The following is a 19,771-nucleotide window of genomic DNA, read 5'->3' as shown; positions in this document are numbered from 1 at the left end:
CTAACTCAATGCTCCACCACTGACCTCTGTAGCTCAACTGGTAAATGTAAACGCTATATTCGCATTTCTGATTGATCAACACTACAGTCTGTTAAAATATAAATATATATAGTCTGCATATATTACAGTTGTAAGTCTATAAATACATGATACTGTATCACTGTCCTGATTCACACTCTTTCTTTCTCTGTATCTCACATACAAATACACATACACATGTTCCTGAAACACTTTGAAAATGTAGCCAAATACAGAAGTGATCCACAGAGGTGATAAAATAAGCTGAAACTGTACTTTTCTTTTAAGGAAACCTGCTTCAGTTTGGCCCACATTGAGCCAAAGTTGTACTTCAGTCCTAACCTGACAGCACACTTACTGTACAGTCCCTCATTGAAATGCACGGCACTTGCATCTTACTTGGCTTACAACGTGCCTCTATAGATTTTTCTTTGGATCCTTATATAAGTACAAGCAGCTCTAAGCGTAGAGCTAAAAGACGGTAATAGAGCCACGTACGTGACAAATACATCAAACATTTACCTTTCCGACGTAAAGCGGTTCTGTCCCGGTGTATTCCTCAACAACGAAGAACTGATTCCAAACCCAACCTCTCTTCACCCTTTCATGAGACATCGGCGAGTGGTCGAAAGCGTCTCTTTTCATCTCCATGCTAGTCCTTATGGTCTGAGCAGATGACCATCTACAGCACTGCAGAATTCCCAGAGCGACCGTCAAAATCCGTGCTCCACATCTCCAACGAGGAGCCATCTTTAAAACCTTTCCGTGTCTACATGGGGCAAAAAGTTACAAACGTGTTGGGGATGAAGTTTTTCCGCTTGATCACTCGAGAAAAGCTCCTGGCACTGGGGAAGATTAGCGAGACTTCTGCTACTTGATGAATCTATAAATCCAATGGATTCTTTATCATTTTCTTGAAATTGGAGAGACCAGTGGTTCCTCAAGAGGGCATTTGAGAAAGAATGCGCAGTTAGGACTTCTCCTTTGTTGGCTCTCTGATCGGTTCTGTAGAGGGTAAACTGAAGCAGGACCAATCACAAGACCATTACAGAGCAATCTCAGTCTCAGAGGTGAGTTTTACCATGAACAGCTATCAGACCAAACTGCAAACAAGTCTCACCAATTCCATTGTGATTCTTCTGCAACTTAAAGTTCATAAGTTGTCCACAGCACAAGTGTTAACTCCATTTTTAGGAACACAGGTAAAATCCAATTTCTAAAAATGCTTAAATTAGGTAACTTTAGACACAAATGCAAAAGAGAAATCCACACATTTCATAGATGTCTGATCGACTCCAATAGTGTCCTATAGCGGTCCATTGGTCAGAGGGTTTAATGCGTCATGGGGCTTCATCTGAATCTCTACTTGACCTGCTGGGTTGATAATTTACCTCTAAAAAGATGAGCTGATGTTGACCTCAGCAGCAGATGACCTATGAAAAAGCACAGATAATTGGTTAGAGAAAGAAATAAAAGTTCTGCCTGCAAAATTAGATCATTATGCGAACTACGGCAATAGAGCAAAAAAAGAATAAGTAGCCCTCACACCACGAACTAGTTGATCCAGTTTCGAAAGCCATTAGTTAAATAAACTGTCACATGCACTGATTTTGGCAACGTCAATCTTGTTAAACACATCTGACACAAATCGGTTGTAAAGTAATTGTGTATCGGAGTCTTCCTGGATATTTGATCATGTCTTGTATTCTCCAAGCTTCCAGCTTGGAAACGCACTTTTGTGATCTACCCAAAATGCATTTCTCAAGGCAGAAACATCGTGCTCAGCAAGAATCAGTATAATGTGCTAAGCCCATGAGCAATGTCATCTGTGTAAAAGAGCCAGGTGTGGCTGAAGAAAGAGAGAGGTTTATATATATCACCAACTCAAACCCACGGCATCCGTCTGCCCGCTCGTGGCCCACAGCAGTCGGCTTACACATGGGGATATCTGATGAATTGCATGAGGGAGCACTAATTGGATAAAAGCATTAATCAATTAATTCAATCCTTCAGAGCGGCAACCCTAATGCTTAAAACAAACAACGGTCAGGAAGGTGAAGATAAGCTACGGCCCCATTGTGCATCGGCCAAACGCCATTGGGCAGAGAAAATGATTAATGGTCTTTGAGTTTGTAAGAATAAAAGAAAAATAACAACATTTAGCTTGGCAGAAATGTCACAACCTCAAGGCTAAAAGACTACGGCTCTGGTAGATGAGCACGCAGACCCTTCAGGATATTGGTTGTTTAACCTTTGGTGGGCATTTGTGGAGGGTTCAGAGCTTAAAAAAGCAGTTTATGTTGCGTAAAATGTTCCAGAATCACTACAAAAAGACCAAACAAACAATCTTGTATAACTGATCATGCTGTTAAATGGAGAAAGATACAGAAAAGGACAAAATATAAAATTGTGGATATATTAAGATATATTCACACGATCTTTCCAGTAAACAAAATAATGCTGAAGTAATGTTATAAAATCACATAATTATCAAACTATGAGTAGGACTAGGGGTGGCACGGTTCACAAAACCCTCGGTTCGGTTCGTATCACGGTTCTATGGTCACGGTTCTCGGTTCTGTACGGTTCTTGTTGTTATTTTTTCTTTACATTTTTAACACTCCAGAAATGTATTATCTTATTAATGTATTAATTATCCATAATTTAGGATACAGTATTAAAAAAAGTTATGTCATGTAATCATGCACAAACTGAATTTGACTTTAAGCACATTATTGGGACCATCCCTGAGGAAAGCCAGATGAGATTTTGATACAGCAAAAGGGGAAGACATTGATGATTTCAACATGCTTTTCATTTATTTGGCAAAAAAGAGAATGTGTATTGCCATCTACATGAACTTTGTGTGCATTTTTAGCACACAAAGATAACTTGCATTTATTAAAATGCCAACTTCAGTGTAGCTCTTAGATTTATCACTGAGAGGCTGCTTTAATACTGAGAGTATATGTGGACGAGAGAGAAACATAACCTTTACACCTGTAATATTTAAATCCGTCTCTTTTGTCCACTTTTGACCACTTCTGTCCTGATTACTTTGAGGGGAAATTTCTGAAATAAGATCGCGCAACTTTCACACGCTAGCAAAATGAAACTACGCGGAAATCAGCCGCTTTAATTTTATCAATGAAAGGCTAAAAATAGCGCTAAAGACGTAAAACAGTACCTCAGATTAGATAAATGGTCGGAGAGAAGGCGGTCTCCTGTGGCTGTTCGAGCAGTTCAATCTATTGTTTTATTTCCGCTGTCATCATAGGTAACATGAAATAAAAATATGTTTCCACACACCAAACTTATACGACGCTGGCGCATCCTCCAACTGCGGGCAGACTTCCTTTTCTCTCCCACTTGCCATTTCTACACGTAACATAACCCGCAGTACTTATACTCCAAACCAGTCACCTCTTCTTTCGCGCGAAAGGGAAACACGCTATCTGAGGTCACATACAGGGCATGAGACTACATTACGCATGCCATGAACCGTTGAACCGTGCGGTACACACGCGCTCCGAACCGAGACAAGCGAACCGAACGGTTCGGATTTTTTTCATGGACCGTGCCACCCCTAAGTAGGACTGCAGTGCTTTTTTGTAAAATAATCTGAAAATAACAAGAAGAGGAAAAGTGTGAATGTCCACACACCATTTGGTCCTCATGGGTGTGCACACTTTAGTTAGCGCTCTAAAAATACCAACAGGCCATTAAAAAAGTAATGCAACTCATTTCCAGCTTATTAAATAGCATTCAGACCAGCATCTTAGCAGATGGTAGATAGCCATTTCACTAGTTTAGTTTATTAGTCACCTGCAGTACTTGATTTTATAGCTTGTGCAAACTACGGTAGTTATTTTACTGGAAACCGTTTGAGGTTTTTGATGTTAATGGAGTTTGACGTCTGACATTTAGAGACACTTCAACCAGCGTCTCAGGTCAAGCAGTGACCTCATCAAAAAACACAGGATGAGAAAAAGAAATGTAAGAGATACAAACAACTGATCCTTAAAATGTGTCCACCACTATGAGAGAGTTTGACTCAATGCAGACTATTAAAGATTATTAAAGGGATCATAGTGTAATAATCTGACTTAGAAAACTTGAAAAAGAACAACCCAGTAACTTAGTATTGGTAAACCATTTCGCCATTTTTGTGACATACAGTAGGTAGCAAGTCTAATTACATAATGCAGCCCCTTAATATGCACTAACCAACCACAGCACTGCAATGTAGTGCAGAGAGAAATAGAAAAAAAAAATTGACAGCACAATTGAGTTTCAATTTCAACAAACCGTCATTATGGTGATCAGTGTTTGCTTCATTAGCTCATTTGCATTTATAAGGACACACCAAAATGGCGCTTTTTTGCTCGCAACAACAAAGTGGCAATTTTAACATAAAAATATAAATATTATAATAAATTATCTGTGGGGAATTTTGAGCCAAAACTTCGCATACGCACTCTGAGGACACCAAAGACTTATTTTACACCTTATAAAAGATCATAATATGACCCCTTTAAACTTCTGCATTATGACAAAACAGATACCCACATTTTGGCAGGTATATCAATCTGTCAATCAAATAAAAACATCAAACATCAAACAGCCCCTTTTAACATTTCTTTGCTCAAACATAATATTTATCATGTCTTCAATTAGTCTGAAATGCTCTTATCTGCCAGAGCTTCAAAGTAAACCCAGAAACTCCATCAAAGAAAAACGACTCGGGTCAAGCCGACATTAATTTGTTTTTGACATTCTCCTACAAATCTTCCTCTAATGCTTGACCAAGTATGGATAATATAAACTATTTGCATCAAATATCTTTTTCTGAGTGAATTCACTCCTCTGAATTTGCTGTTTGCAGAAAACTCCAAACTTTTGATTACTCTAGTTCGTTCCTCATCTCAGAGTCTTTAAAATGTCACGTGCACATACAGTTCTGTACTGTAGCAGGTTTCGCAAGCGTGGAAGCAGTACTAGTTTGAACCCAAGTGACATCTGATACAGTCGTAATGCTCCTTGACCACCCAAAACGCTATTGGCAAACATGACGCACTCATTCGTGACCTATTAGGTCTTGGATCGATTACAAAACACAACTGCTTCTTCTCATCAGCTGCCAGTCGGAGAACAGAGGCCGTGACAGCCGGTGACCGCGACTAGAGAGAAGAGCAATCGGGGACGAGCGATGGGCTCCGGGCCAGAGACCATACCTCACAGTCTCCTCCTCACCTGCATGACATCCAGTCATTTAATGGGTGTCAGTGACTGTCTATTAACCACCATGGACCGACACAACAATCCACTCGTGACAAGTGTCGGAAAATGACCTTCTTTGTTAGAAGAGTTAGATGAGAAAAGATCAAAAACATGAGACTGATTTAAATCTGGGATTTAAGAAAGAAAGGCATTATTTGGAAAGTTAAAGCCTGAGGTTAATAAGCCGAGCTCGCTGTGGGATGTTTTGATGCGTCATCCGATTATACATTTGCCAAGCGTTCACGCCCCGAGCCCGTATCAACGCATGAAAGCTCTCATCAAAGCCAAAACCACACAGCACTTCTAAAAGCTGTGGTCATATAAATTAACTTCAAATACCAACACCTCGCCTACTGCACTGTTTAAACCTGCACACAATGAAAATCATTCTATATGCCAACACAATGTGTACATATTTTACAAGATGGCTAATTCGTATGAATTAGTACTTTTTTGTATGATTTGCTTACGCTCCTGTGACTTTGAGTTTAGGGGTGGTTTGTTGTTGTTTTTGTGTTTAATATTCGTACGGATTCATACAAATTAGCAAACTCATTAAATACGTACTAATTCTCATGAGAACAGGTTGCATATGCCGCACAGTATTATTTATATGATGGCTGAAAAATAAAATAATATACAGTTAATGACACATAAAACAATCAAGCCTTAAATCAATTCTCGGAAGTTTGATTCATTGAAATGATTCATTTGGATAATTCACTTTTATTAAGGGTATTAAAGTTTTGTTTTCACAGTGAAACACTTTTTGCGTTTCGCTGTGTTTATTTTGTTAAACCTGGCAAAAAATTACCATTGTGAAACAATCGTGGCATTTTTTGTGACCGTGGTGCTTAATCGTGCTCCTATGTCGTGCAGTGAAAGAAGTTCAAAGACAGCTGTTTTCCCAGTCTTGTGACTAAAGATAGCCTAATATAGTTTTCTGACAGTGTCAGAAATTCAGCATGATCGACGAACAGTGTGTTTGATGCCACAACCTGCCTACCGGTATATGTTTACCAGAAGCGAATGCTGATGACGTTGCGCTAACATGTGTCACATCCGTCACTAGGTGTCATCGATTCAATAGGTTTCATCATCATACAGTCTACTTGTTTGTCATACCCAAGTTTAAATGATCCATGTCGCACAGTGTGATAATGTAATGATCCTATAAGAATGCAAAAATTAGGCTTCGTTAGCTGTAATGTCTGTGGTGCTGAACTCAAGCACATCAGGTGTTAGTTGATCACCTGCACCTCATCAGCTCTGCTTATTTGCGCACCTAAACTAATTTGCCCTGCTCTTAGTAGATTGTGATGGTCATTATGGAAATCAGCTAGTAAATAACCCGAAGATATTACCAGTCCCATCGCCGCAATTTTTGGAATTGCGCTCGCACGGTTATTTAGTAAATCTGGCCCTGGATCTCTAAACAACATCAAATGTCATTTTTTCCCAAAATACTAAATCAAAGGTGGCAAGCATTCATAAATAAATCCTAGCACAAACACAGCCCCCATTGGTAATCATTGGGTATTAGTGTTGATACAAGTTAATCACACATAAACCCAAATACATAGGAAAGTGAGATCAGTTAGCCAACACTAACAAACACCTGGACGGAGCTCAATACCTCCAGTGTCGTCTAACTCCTGCATTTGGCAGCGACTCTGAGCTCTAGAGAGCAGCTATTATGCTCTGGAATGGACATCCGGTTAAAAGCGACCCTGTCCAAGACACGCTGTTTCTTTGGCAGAGAGGATTGAAGCGTGTTCGGGCGGTCGAGGGAAAGCTGAAAGTGGACTGGATTGGCAGCCGTGACTGCTGTAAAGAGTAAATGTTGCCGTACTGTAACTGTACGCCGCCTCTCATTACGGCTTGCATTCGCTTACAGCGGTTAATGAGAGGAGACGTATATTGTCAGAGCTTTAGAAAAGACGCTTGGCTAACTATGGTAATTGTGGTTTTTGGCCTCCCACTCATCCACTCCATTTGCCTGCTGCTCTTTGTGGCTTTTACAGACTGCAAACGCATCACCTGCCCCATCTTCCATTCACTTCAGACCCGTCCGTTCTTTTCTCATGTCCCCTATTATTTTCTCTCCATCTCTCTCGCTCTCTCTGCAGGCTTTTTCATCCTGCTGCACAATTATACAGTCACTCGTCTCAGCTCGGGAGCCGACCGGTGTGCAGAGACGAGGAGACGGACACCTCTGGCAAAGGCATTCAGACGGACAGAGGAGGTTAACAGCCAGCTGACAGCTGTCCACAGGCTCCTCTGGGTCCTCACCGGGGGTCGGGGGCCGATGTGTCGGTGCCAACCGAAGGGTCAACGGTTTACCCCTGCTGCTCGATGCCACAAAAACAGGTGGACAAAACTTATTTCTCTATAACAATCCTTCAAAAGTAGACATAACCAAAGAGGCAAGACAGAAAACATACAGTAAGTCTGCTGAAAAATATATACTCACTACTATCCTTTGTGTGTCTCCTTTAATAACACACCCACACACTACTTCATGATCATCTAACAACTGATGTTACAGGTACGTAAAAATTTAACACATACAGTACATTGCGACCGGCACAGCATATTCTTAGCAAAACAGAGATTCATGCATTACATATAACACATACTGTGGGTCTATATGGTATACACTAAAACAAGCACAACTACTGCACCACTTATGCTTCTACATAGCACCATTTGACAAATGTGATGTATAGCTCCATTAAAGGTATATAGATGCCCTATTAAAAAGTGTTTCGAGGTGTTCATTCGATGGACACTTTACTATCCCGTGAGCCCCGGGAGAGGAGTTATCCAACAAAGAAGAAGATGGTGGGGTGTGGTTTCTAACGCAGCTCTATTCAAATGCAAATACATATATTAAACAGCTGTCCCTTGTGGTTAAATTGTGCTAGTTTAACGCCATTTCAGTTAATGACTAACTTCTTGTTATCTGAATTCATTCATACTATCCATAAACATATTATATAGTATCGACCATACTGTTTTAACTGTCAATGAGTTGATACTTCATCTAATTCCTATGTAGATGCATATAAATAGCACGAAGTGTGAAAATCGTGCAATACATACACCAAATTCCACTTTGGCGTGCATATGCTACGGCGGTCCTCCCATTCACTTAAACGGTGCATCTTTTTTGCTGTTTTATTTATTGGTTTCTCGATTTTTTTGTATGTTTTTAAACCATTTTCGCTTGGGTTTAGGGTTTGATTTGAGATTTGCTTAAGGATTCTATTTAATATACAGGTTTCTCCATATTTTTATCTATATTTAAGCCATGGTTGCTTGGACTTGGGGTTAGAATTGGGGTTTGGGTTAGGATGTCATTTTTATATAACAAAAAGTTGTTCTAACTCTAAACCCAAGTGAAAATGGTAAAACATAGAAAAAAAAGAGAAACCAATAAATTAAATGACAAAAAAGATGTGCCATTTAAGTGAATGGGAAGGACTGGAGTATCATATGCGCGCCAAAGTAGAATTTGGCATATGTATTGCACGATTGTCACACTTCGTGCTATTTATAAGCAAAGGACAAGCTTCCTTCGGTACAATACAGTCTACTACTACTAGTAGTGTGGACATTTTAAATAAAAGGAAAAATCTGAAATTAAACAATACATCAGTCATACAATGCCATTGTGACTGTGAAGTGTCATGTGACAAGCTTGATGATGCATTATTAAATAATAGTTGCAATAAAAAAGTCATTTTAAAGTTGCTATTAAGTTGTTTTAAAAGCACTTATTTTATTATAAACAACATTATTTTGTGTGTTTGGTATAATACAATGTCTTTGTGTGGTTTATGGTTAAAAAACACATTATTTATCACATACCGCACATTTTTGTAGCTCCAGATTTCACTTTCTTCCTGAAACGCATCAATCTGAAAAGCTCGGTGTCCCTGATTGGCCAGCTAATCTGTATGTTGTGATTGGTCTGAATACCTCTGATGTCAGCTGAAAATGATGCTCCTTACCATGTTTGAAAGATTTGGTTGCTAATAGGAGTTAACTTACAGGCTGAGAGTCAAAGTGGGAGGAATTATGATAATGTCGGTCTTGTCTACATCATCAATCCCAGGAAGTTAACTGTTGCCTACAATCTGTGTGTTTGTTGTAGTCCAAGAAAAGAGATTTATAATAACTTGCGTCATCGTTTACTTTGGGGTTTGTACCTTTGGAATATCGTTAATATGTACTAATAACACACTTACAAAGGGAATGTAAAATCATAAATGGGACAATTTGTGCTCTTTAAAAATATAATTCCTTTTCAATTTCAGCATTTCAAAAATTCTGACCAGTTTGAACTCCATTCCTTTTGAAATTCACTCCCTGGACTTCGTCCCCCCACGTTCCCCAATTTCCTACCTTGTATGAAAGACAATAATGCAAAATCAATGTTTTAATGTATTGTAAAAGACAAATTTTTATCAATCTAATAAAGTGAAAACAGACTGAAAATGGAGCTCAACATTTAAAAGTTTTTACTAAAGAAGAACTGACACAATATTTTTCCAAAAGCACGGCTATATGAAATTATTTGATTATACAAAAACGTATAATTTAAATTAATGAAAACTTTTTGAAAGAATCAAAAGAAAAATATTATTTTCTGATCGTTTTTGTAAATAGTTTGTTTGGAGACTTGGATTTCACACCTGCGATGTGTCCAAAACCGAGCATCCATAAAACAAATGTAGCCAGAACTACAATCCAGATTCTCCAGGTTATTTACAGCCTACGATACCAATTTACCATTCAGATTCACTTTTCACACAAAATCTCAGTGGAGATCTGGAGCTAAAGTATGAAGTTTTAATTATCCATCAGTCTAACCAAAGACCTTTACCAACAGATCAAAGCATCAAGGCTGGCGACAGGCATTACATCTCACTCATCCATCTGACTGTGTGTCTTTACATATCGTATCAGCAATCTTAACACGAGTGCACAGATGAGAACAATGCAATTTAATCTGGTTTGAAACACACGCAGCCACTTTATACACAATACATAAGAGCTCATAAGAGAGACGGGAGATGAGGCGTGTGATCTGCACTGATGCATTTGAATACTGACAAAGGACAATACTGCAATTTTTGATTCTTGTGTGGACAGGTTTAAATCCTTTCCAGTCATTTTGATTGGGTTTAAAAGCGACTTTTTTAATGCGATCCCAATGACATTCTTGAATCAGTGCACAAAAAAACTCAACAAACATCTCAACTGGCATTGGATGCGACTTTGTTTTGTTGTATTGTGTCCAAAACCCTCCTAATGAAAATTCATTCCCGTTGATACACAAGAAAATCTAACGTATTCAACGAAAAAGACCTTTTGTAGCTGAAAAATAAGCCAGTAAAAGTCTATTGTGTTGATCTGTAACAGCGGTAAATCTGAGCTATTCAAAATTCACAGGCTGCATTGTCCGTAAACAATCCAATCAGGAGTTTCTGTCAACACGGCGGCAACGCAGACTGCAAAACCTTCGCAAGAAGACACCTTATTTTAATATTTCATCATCAATCGCCATGCGTCACTCTGCTATCTTTTGTAAAAGAGGCCCTGACTCCGCATCCCAGTCTCCTGCAGCCCTTTCCCACAATGCAGTTCATTTTCTGGATGTCAGGCACACAGCTGGAACATCTCCTTAATGCAGACCCATATATCCCTCCTGAGAGAAGCAGTCAGCCGTAAGATCCCCATTAGTCCGGGCTACGGTCACCGAGGGCCGAGCCTCTGTTCACCTTTAGCTGATCAACTCGCTGCTTCTGGAGCCGGTTGAGAGAAAACAACCTTAACCTAGAGACCTGAGAAGAGACAAAATCGCCTGACTTAAATTAAAGGCCATGGCACGCAGGTCAACTTGTTTCTAGGAAAGTAAGTCACAAATGCCTTGAAAAACAACACAAATCCACTCTGGTGTGACCGCTAGGGCAGGTGTGCTCGAGGACTAATGTGGACGGACTGTATACCGGCTGAGAAAAAGGTAACTATAGTAAATCCAATGCGGATGAGGACATCAATGCTTAAAGGGATTCACTTCCAGAGTATTCTTTTATCCTACTATGGAAGTGAATGGGGCTTATGATCAGTTTGGTTACAAACATTCCTCAAAATTCCTTCGTTATCATCAGAATAAAGAATTTTATACAGATTTGTAACAACATGAGAGTCAGAAAATAATGACGGAATTTTAATTTTGGGGTGTGCTATCCCTTTAAAGGTGGGGTGCATGAATTTTCCAAAGCGTTTTTCAAAAATTGTGCACCATGCCTTGAACATGTATATTTGAACATATATCAGTGCCATTATTGTTTTGTCTCAGATGCACACCAGTAATGTTTTTTTTTTTTTTGTAAGGCTTGTTTGTAAAAACTACTTAAATGTTCTAATGTAACTAACACCTAATCCTGGATTACTCTAAACCCTGTCTGAGAAACAGCCCCAATGACACATTTTGATTGGAGATTACCAAGGCAAACCCGTATATAAATTCTGCTCAACTGTGTTCGAATTATGTCAAAGATTATGGGGGTCCCCTAGCTAAGCCCCCCCCCCCATCATTATAGGGTCGACATGATTTCGCAAGTTAAATGTGATCCTGGATCATTGTTTTAATCAATAAAACACCAAATTACACTTAACTCAAATCCTAACCATGTTTTACTCAAATTAGTGTGAAATAATAGTTTGAGAATTTTTTAGCCCCTAACCCTAAAGATTACTAAAGATAATAATTTAAGATTCTTACCAACAAGTAACAAGTAAGGATAATGTAGAGTCAGCCGGTAGTTATCGGGAAAGAAGCCCCGACAGTGTGATCAGGACCCGACGCGAAGCGGATGGTCTTGTATCACACTGAAGGGGCTTATTTCCCGATAACTACCGGCTGACTCTACATTATCCCGCTTATTACACGGCTACTTGTCACATAAGAAAAAAAACTGGACATGAATATGAATTTGAAACATTTTATTGGCATATTTGTTTTAAATTAACATTTTTATCCTTCTGCGAAACTTTGCACAGATGCATAAAATGATCGTAATACCTTAAGATCCTCTGCTTCATACTTGTCTGTCTCCATTTTTTTCTCTTTTAGCCAGTCTTTGAGAAGTTTTAATGCCCATTCTGTATTTTTTTGTGTGTTGGCTTCGTAGCTGTCATGCTCTATTTTGTCAAGTTCAGTCTCAGTAAGCTCTCTGTGTCTTGTCGTGGTTGTCCAGTGTTTGTCACAAGATGGCGCCAAACAAACAGTAATCTTTATTGGCGCGGAGCGATCTTACTCGTAAAAGTAGTACCGGCTATGCGTTATTATTTTGGAGCGGTTATTATTCGAAAAGAACGAACCTGCAAATGTCTCAACTGACCAATCAGAATCAAGCATTCCAGAGAGCCGTGTAATAAGGTGAAAATAATCCACATGCAGAGACATTGACTCATTTGTCAATTGCTTCAGAAAACAGCATAAGGCACAATTGAGAGTTTACATTTATTTCAGACAGAAATCTTTTGCATTATTTCATTGCAAAATTGGGATAAATAATGAATGGACAGTATTTTAATTTTAATTAAAACCATGGGACCCCCCACTTTCGATTTTTGTGCTTTATAGGGGGTCCGAGACCACCCCAGCCCCCCCTTAATTCGAACACTGCCAAAAATGTATATTGACAAAATAACGTGGTTGATTTTTATTTCCTAAAACACCGAACAATCTTCAGTCTTTTATAGATTGTACACGACGACCCAGTTTAAACGCCGCTCTGTTCACCTCACATCATTACATGAATCGCCAAGCAGCCTGATACAGTGATTTATAATGAGTCTTCCCATCAAACATTTTTCAGGTGCTAAAAACATTTTGACAAACCCAGCCGATTTCTCACACAGCTCCTGGAAACTCCAGGGATAGACGGAGATAAGCAGCAATGTCTGAAACCCAACAACATCCCTGCAGGAATGAGAAAAATTCTGATATTATATTATCTAAGAGAAGCCATTAAAGCACCTTCATCTCATGAAAGCACTTGGGGCCGAGCAGCAGAAGACACAGCGAGTCCTGTGTATCAGACTATTCTGACGTTAAGCATTGGAGAGAAATGGAAAGCATCATGCAGATTGCAGACTTTAGCGTTCACGTCTCCAGGGCGTCGTGCTGAAATTGGGAAAAAATGCACTATATGTGAAGTGAGTCGAGGCATGCCAGACATCTGGCCTGTTGTGTGTTTGTCATTTTATGACCTTTTCAGGTGATGATTAATGTAAAACAAGAGATGTGAATATAGTGGTCACACCGAAAACGAAATGTGTGCCGTATTACAACTAAAATGTTTAAAAAATATGTACTTTTTACATTATTGTCATTATAATGAAGCACCACACATGAACTGTTAGTACTGTAATGCAGTTTGCATGTCAATACACAAATTATTTATACATCATTATAATATTTGTTGATACTAATGTTTCAAGTCACCATATGTTAAGAGTTAATCTGATTTAACACATAAAAATATGTTTTATATGACAACTATTGAATCACAGTACGTTTAAACAGTAATATAATAGCTGCATTTCCATTAAAAAAATTTGCACAAAACTTTAGCGTTATTTTCTAAATGTCGACAAAAGGCTATTGTGAAATGACGCTGTTTCCATTAAGGGTAAGTAGTTAGTAAGGGTAAGTTGGAAGTATTGTTTTACAGTAATAAATCATCATTTCAACAAATGAAAGATACAAACATTTTGAACGTCACAGAAGGCAAATGCTTAATATTCTCACAACGCACACAAAATCTTAATGGTCCCAAAAATAGGATTAATTTCTTCATTTTCTGTTTCTGAGATAAAAGGTTTCTTTTGTTATTTTGATGTCTGGCTAGCTGACCTCAGAACAGGTGAATATTTGCTCTCTCGCTTAAAGGTTGGATGAATGGTGCTTCTTTGAGATCTGGCACTGACTGACATCTCCATTACTCTCGTCGTCATTACAATATTGGCTAATAAATCTGTTCGGAGGTTTTTCATCGCCCAAGGCAGGAAACACGTAGCCCTTCGACTGAAGAAAATGAATAAATATGTAACAAGGACAAGGAACATGTTGAATTGTCATTCATTCCTACACAAGACCTCATTGAAATTGCTTCATTTTTATGATGGATCTATAAAAAATTGTATAATAGGCAGGTCACATCTCACCCCTAAATCAATAAAATTAAACATATTTCCATTACAAATAGTAGGTCTTTAACATTGACAGAACTTTTATAACCCCACCTACGCACAATTCTTAGTATCTTCATGTAATATCAAATATATTATATATATATATATATATATATATTATTCTCATTATCATTACTTTAATGTAGTATTTGTTGGGCTGAATCTCATTTATGGTCAATAAAACTGGCTTTGGGGTGAAATATGACTTTATTATAATATATTTCTCTATATATATTCAAACAGTAGTTGAATAAATGCTCATATGTCGAAAGTGTAAATCTGTCTATCTGAACACACTGTCTAGAGTAAATGCATAATATAAAGTTGATAGTTTGCATAGCATGATTGTAAAACATGATATTTATGCGCGCCTCTAGATACACAATGTATTTGTCTAAATAACACACACAGTGGTTTATTATCCTCGCTGGCTTTCTCTGCGGGTTACGACAGCGCAAACAATCTCATAAATTAACAGCAGAGCTGAGAAATATCTTTACAGCAAATTTATGAGCAAAAACAGCCATCCAAACCCACCGCGACAAATAGACAATATGATACAAAATAATAACTGTCTTGAATACACAATGAGCTTTATGACTGTAAGTTTTATTTTACCTACACTCTTAAACTTAAAAGTGCTTATAAGGTTTCACACAGCGACGCCATAAAATAACCATTTTTTTTCTTAAAGAACCCATCAGTCAAATGCAAATTTGTGTTTGTACACCTTAATCTTTATGTAAGGAATAATTGACGACAAGCCGTTGAATTATTAAAAAATATTGCACACCCAAGGTTTTAAACAACGCACGTATACCACGGTTACCACAAACATTTACCACAGGTTGTTTCGGCCCAGAGCCGATTCTGGCCTTCTGGGGGCCCTAAGCAACTTTGTGAGGGGGCCCTGTCATCGCGTTCATAAAAAAACATTCACTGTCTCTGCTTAAATGTAGCTATAAACAAACTGTTAACTAAAACACATTTTATCTTATAGCTGGACATTTTTGCCACATGTACATTACTGTGACACTCATCAGAATAATTTCTAATTAATCATGTTTTCTGAAAAACCCTTAATCTGTTACATTAGTATTAGAAAACAAGGTCTACTGCCAAATATATTATTTTTACGAGATGTAGATTATCAAGGCAACAAATTTAAAATTATGAATAAAATAAAACCAAAATAGCTGTCAGATAAACTATAACAAATAACTCAACAGATTTTCCAATTTGTTTAAAAACTAAGGCATTATCAGACTCCACAGATGAACACATTGCTAATGTAACGTAATGTGTACAAGCATTTCTAACAAAACACACTGGACTGAAACTGAATCTAGGGATTTGTTATAAATCTATTGCAATGTTAGTTAAGACTAAATAGGAATTTTGTGTTCTTAATCTTTTTACTTCACCTTCATAGCGCTCGTCTTTCCTGCTCCGGGCGGATAGCATTAATATCTGAATGAAGACGAATGTCGTTAGGCGCGTCACCCGCATGCGGAGCTGCATAGATGGACTGACAACTGGAATTAAAGTATTTTGAGATTAGACTGCTAGTTATAATTTCGAATGGCTCCCGCAGCACATTGATCAGCTGGTCTGTGCAGCACTGCATGAAGTTAAGAACAAGGGGGCCCCTTAGTGATGTGGGGCCCTACGCAGCTTGCGTAGCCTGTGTATAAGGAGGATCGGCTCTGTTTCAGCCCATGGTTAGGTAAAATATGGACAACCATAACCTTTGGGTTAAATTAACCTAGAAATTGCCCATATTGGACCCAAACATGGGTTGAATCAACCTAACATTTTTAAAGTGTACTTAAAACCACGCAATAGTAATGTAAACCAGACTACGGAAACTGATGCAATTGGAGTAAACCAGTGCCATGTTTGAGGCCTTTTAAGGCCTCTTTACCTCTGGGTATGCTTAATAATTTACTTCATAATGTTCATATTTTGGCTATTTTACCCTTACAAAAATTAACCATGGTTTAACTACAATTTTAACCAAAAAAAAAAAACATGCTTGCTGTAGTAAAACCATTGTAAGATTGTAATAACTTTTGTTTTGTTTTTTGGTTTTCAAAACAATGGTTTTGCTAATAGTAATCAATACACAAAAAAATACTTTTACCACAAAAAGCATGGTACATTTTCATAAGGGTATAAGACGTTTGACAGGTCAGGTGTGCGTTTATTGATAAATACTGTAATACATACGTGTGGAACATTTCTCAACCAATCAGAATAAAGCTTTCATCAGCCCCACGGTATAAAAATATATTAAGAGTGATGAGACCCAGCTGACCCAGTATATATCTTGTTTATAAAGTTCATTATTTTCTTTGCATTAGGTAACAGTGTTTGTCCTGAAGCTGTGTGAGTTGTCGCTGGAAACGCGGCATGACAATGTTTGGTCAAGTGAATAACAGTGCCAGCACAGGCCAGTGCAATATAGCAGCTGAATTGAACTACAGTATATGGGACAGAAAGTAAAGCTCGGTTAAGCCCACAGTCCCTGCTGTGTAGATTACAGTGAAACAAAAAATCTGTAGTTACAAGGTGCCCGTCCCACCGGACCACAATAACAGACTGGATGTCTTATTGAGCTGTACAGTAGTGTATATTCCCACCAAAGACATAAACACACAGACACGCAACACCTTACAAACCAGACCGGTCAATCTGAGTTAATGTTTCATGTTATAAACATCAATTATGTTGTATGCTATTGCATTCATGTTTTGTCTCTTGCCAGTCAGTATGAAGTTAAAACAACTTGGTTTTGCAATTCAACCTACTATTTTAAGTTTTGACCTGTGATAAATTGACATAACTTAAGAAAACAAGATGAAATAGTTTAACTTGATTTACTAAGTTAAAGTAACAAAAATATATGTTGATTTGGCCAAAATGCATTTTTAACAATTCAAGACGAAAACATATTGCATCTGCTGGTATAATCCTTAAAAAAATAATCTTTTTATAATAATTTTTGTAATCTTAACTCACAGTAGCGACGCGACGCAGACTTACACTGGGTGACTATTACTCTGAGCACTGTCATTAAACCTGTGTAGTACTATGATTACTATCATAAACAGCTTTAAAGCCACGCGGGCATCATTAGGCCACCCTCTGTGCTCAAAATGGAAGCTACCATGCAACGGGATGTGAAATGTGTTGGTGACCAGAAAACATTTCTCAGTTTTGGACTTTAAAAACTAGATCACATGCTAGAGTTTGTGACGTTACCTAAAACAAAAGTCATTTCAGAAACTAAGCAAGTTATTAAGTTTCTAAATAAACATTACAGAGACATACCATGCATGAAAGGGTTGTATGTAATAATGAGAACACAAATCTGTATTAACTAGGGCTGTCAAAATAAACCTGATAATAATGTTGGTTCCCCTGGCTGTCAGAGATGCTAATTCATTATGCAGTTTTAAGAAGCTTTTAAAACCCCATCTTTTTAAACTTGCGTATATGGATTGTCATTAATTTTTATTGTGTTGGACTGATTTATAATGGGGCATTGTACTTGTTGGTTTGTAGCGCTTTGGGTTTTTAAAAAAGCGCATTATGAATAAAATGTATTCTTATTAATAACATGTTAATAACACATTAACACAAATAAATTTTAAAGGCACTAATTTTATGAACGTGCAATTAATGCAACGCACAATTTCTGTTTGACCTTTGGTCTAGCCCATAAATAAATAAATTGAGATGCAGCCTTACACAGTAAATGTGATCCATGCTGTCTAAATGAGTCCAGTTTGAAAATTAGGTTTTCATAAAAAGTAAAAACATTAAGCCTTCATCTAACGCAACCTGATCTCACAAATTTTCGTAAAATAATCACGCATTATTTTGCTCAGTTTTTCGTGACATTGTCACGTATTTCCACCATTTTACATGGCCTTGCCACGACTTTCTTTTCCGTTTCAGTTTCACGTATTGGTTACTCAACTGTTTTTAAACAATTGCTGCTTCGGTTTGGCGTTACAATGTCACTTAAAGTATTGGTTTATACTATTTTTCGTATGCTTTTTAAACCATTGTCGCCTGATGTTAGGATTAGAGTTGGGTTTGGGTAAGGATGTCATTTTATGTAACAGAAAGTTGTTCTAACCCCAAACCGAAGTGACAATTGTTTAAAAATAGGAAAAACAGTTGAGTAACCAATACGTGAAACCGTCATGGAAAAAAGTCGTGGCAGGGGTGTAAAATGGTGGAAATACGTGACAATGTCACAGAAAACTGAGCAAAATAATGCGGGAGTATTTCATGTATTTTGTGAGATCAGGCTGTCTAGCGATGCAAATGCTCCGAATGGTCACTGAACATTTAAAATGTACCATGTATGTAATTCTTTATTTTTACAATTTCTAAGAGGTGTAACGTCCTAAATGCTTAACTTATAAACAAAGGATGCGTGTCCATCCACTTGTGTGTCTGAGATTTTGGTTATGGTTTTTAAAACATGCAGGAATGATAAAGTGCAGGAATTGTTGGTAAAATAAATATTAAAAGAGATAAAGTTTGGCATCAAGAATGATGTTAAAAGAGTAATTAAGAGCGACAGGACTCAAAAACGACTCTTCCTCAAGCTGAACGACACATTTGAAGTGTGCACACAGACACGCGAGTACACGTGTGTGCCAAATCTGTTATTTTTACAGTGATATTAAGGTATGGATGTGGTAATTTTTGTGGTAATTTGGGATTTGGGATGTCAACTTCAAACAGGTGTAGCTCTGTCATGTTTTCTCAGATTTCAACTAATCATACATTGCTTTGAAGTTTTTTTAATAGAGAATGTCAAAAAATAAATAACTAATTTTTGAACATTTGCTCATTTCGACTCAATTTGCCTGCACGGGTCACAAATGATGCAGCAGCAACCAGAAATTTAGAAAGAAAATGGTCTTCTGAGTGGAAAATTCATATAAAAAACAAAAGCTGATGGTTCTGTGGAAAATATAAACAGGCTGGTTGCATAAGCATCTGTATTTGTCCACACCCATGTTGATTAGAGTATTAAAAATATAGGTCAATTTAGAACAGATACAAATATGCAATTAATTTCGAGTTTACTTATGACAGTTATGCGATTAATCGAAATTAAATATTTTAATTGATCGACAGCCCTAGTATAAAGATATTGTTTTACAGAAATACGCTT

The 19,771-nt window shown here is 37.7% G+C and overlaps 1 protein-coding gene across 1 annotated transcript in view; it reads right to left on the bottom strand.

The window, feature by feature from the left end:
- Nucleotides 1-19,771, bottom strand: part of LOC135757736 (cadherin-22) — a 207,128-nt gene that overhangs the window by 101,057 nt on the left and 86,300 nt on the right. The window contains exon 2 of the mRNA XM_065272413.2: nucleotides 541-1,451. Within this exon, the coding sequence (XP_065128485.1) occupies nucleotides 541-768 (228 nt within the window). The 5' untranslated portion in view covers nucleotides 769-1,451. The remainder of the gene's footprint in view (nucleotides 1-540; nucleotides 1,452-19,771) is intronic.

The sequence above is a fragment of the Paramisgurnus dabryanus genome, chromosome 7 (assembly GCF_030506205.2).
Source record: "Paramisgurnus dabryanus chromosome 7, PD_genome_1.1, whole genome shotgun sequence".
Lineage (NCBI taxonomy): Eukaryota > Metazoa > Chordata > Actinopteri > Cypriniformes > Cobitidae > Paramisgurnus > Paramisgurnus dabryanus.
This window is presented reverse-complemented; position numbering and strand designations above follow the sequence as displayed.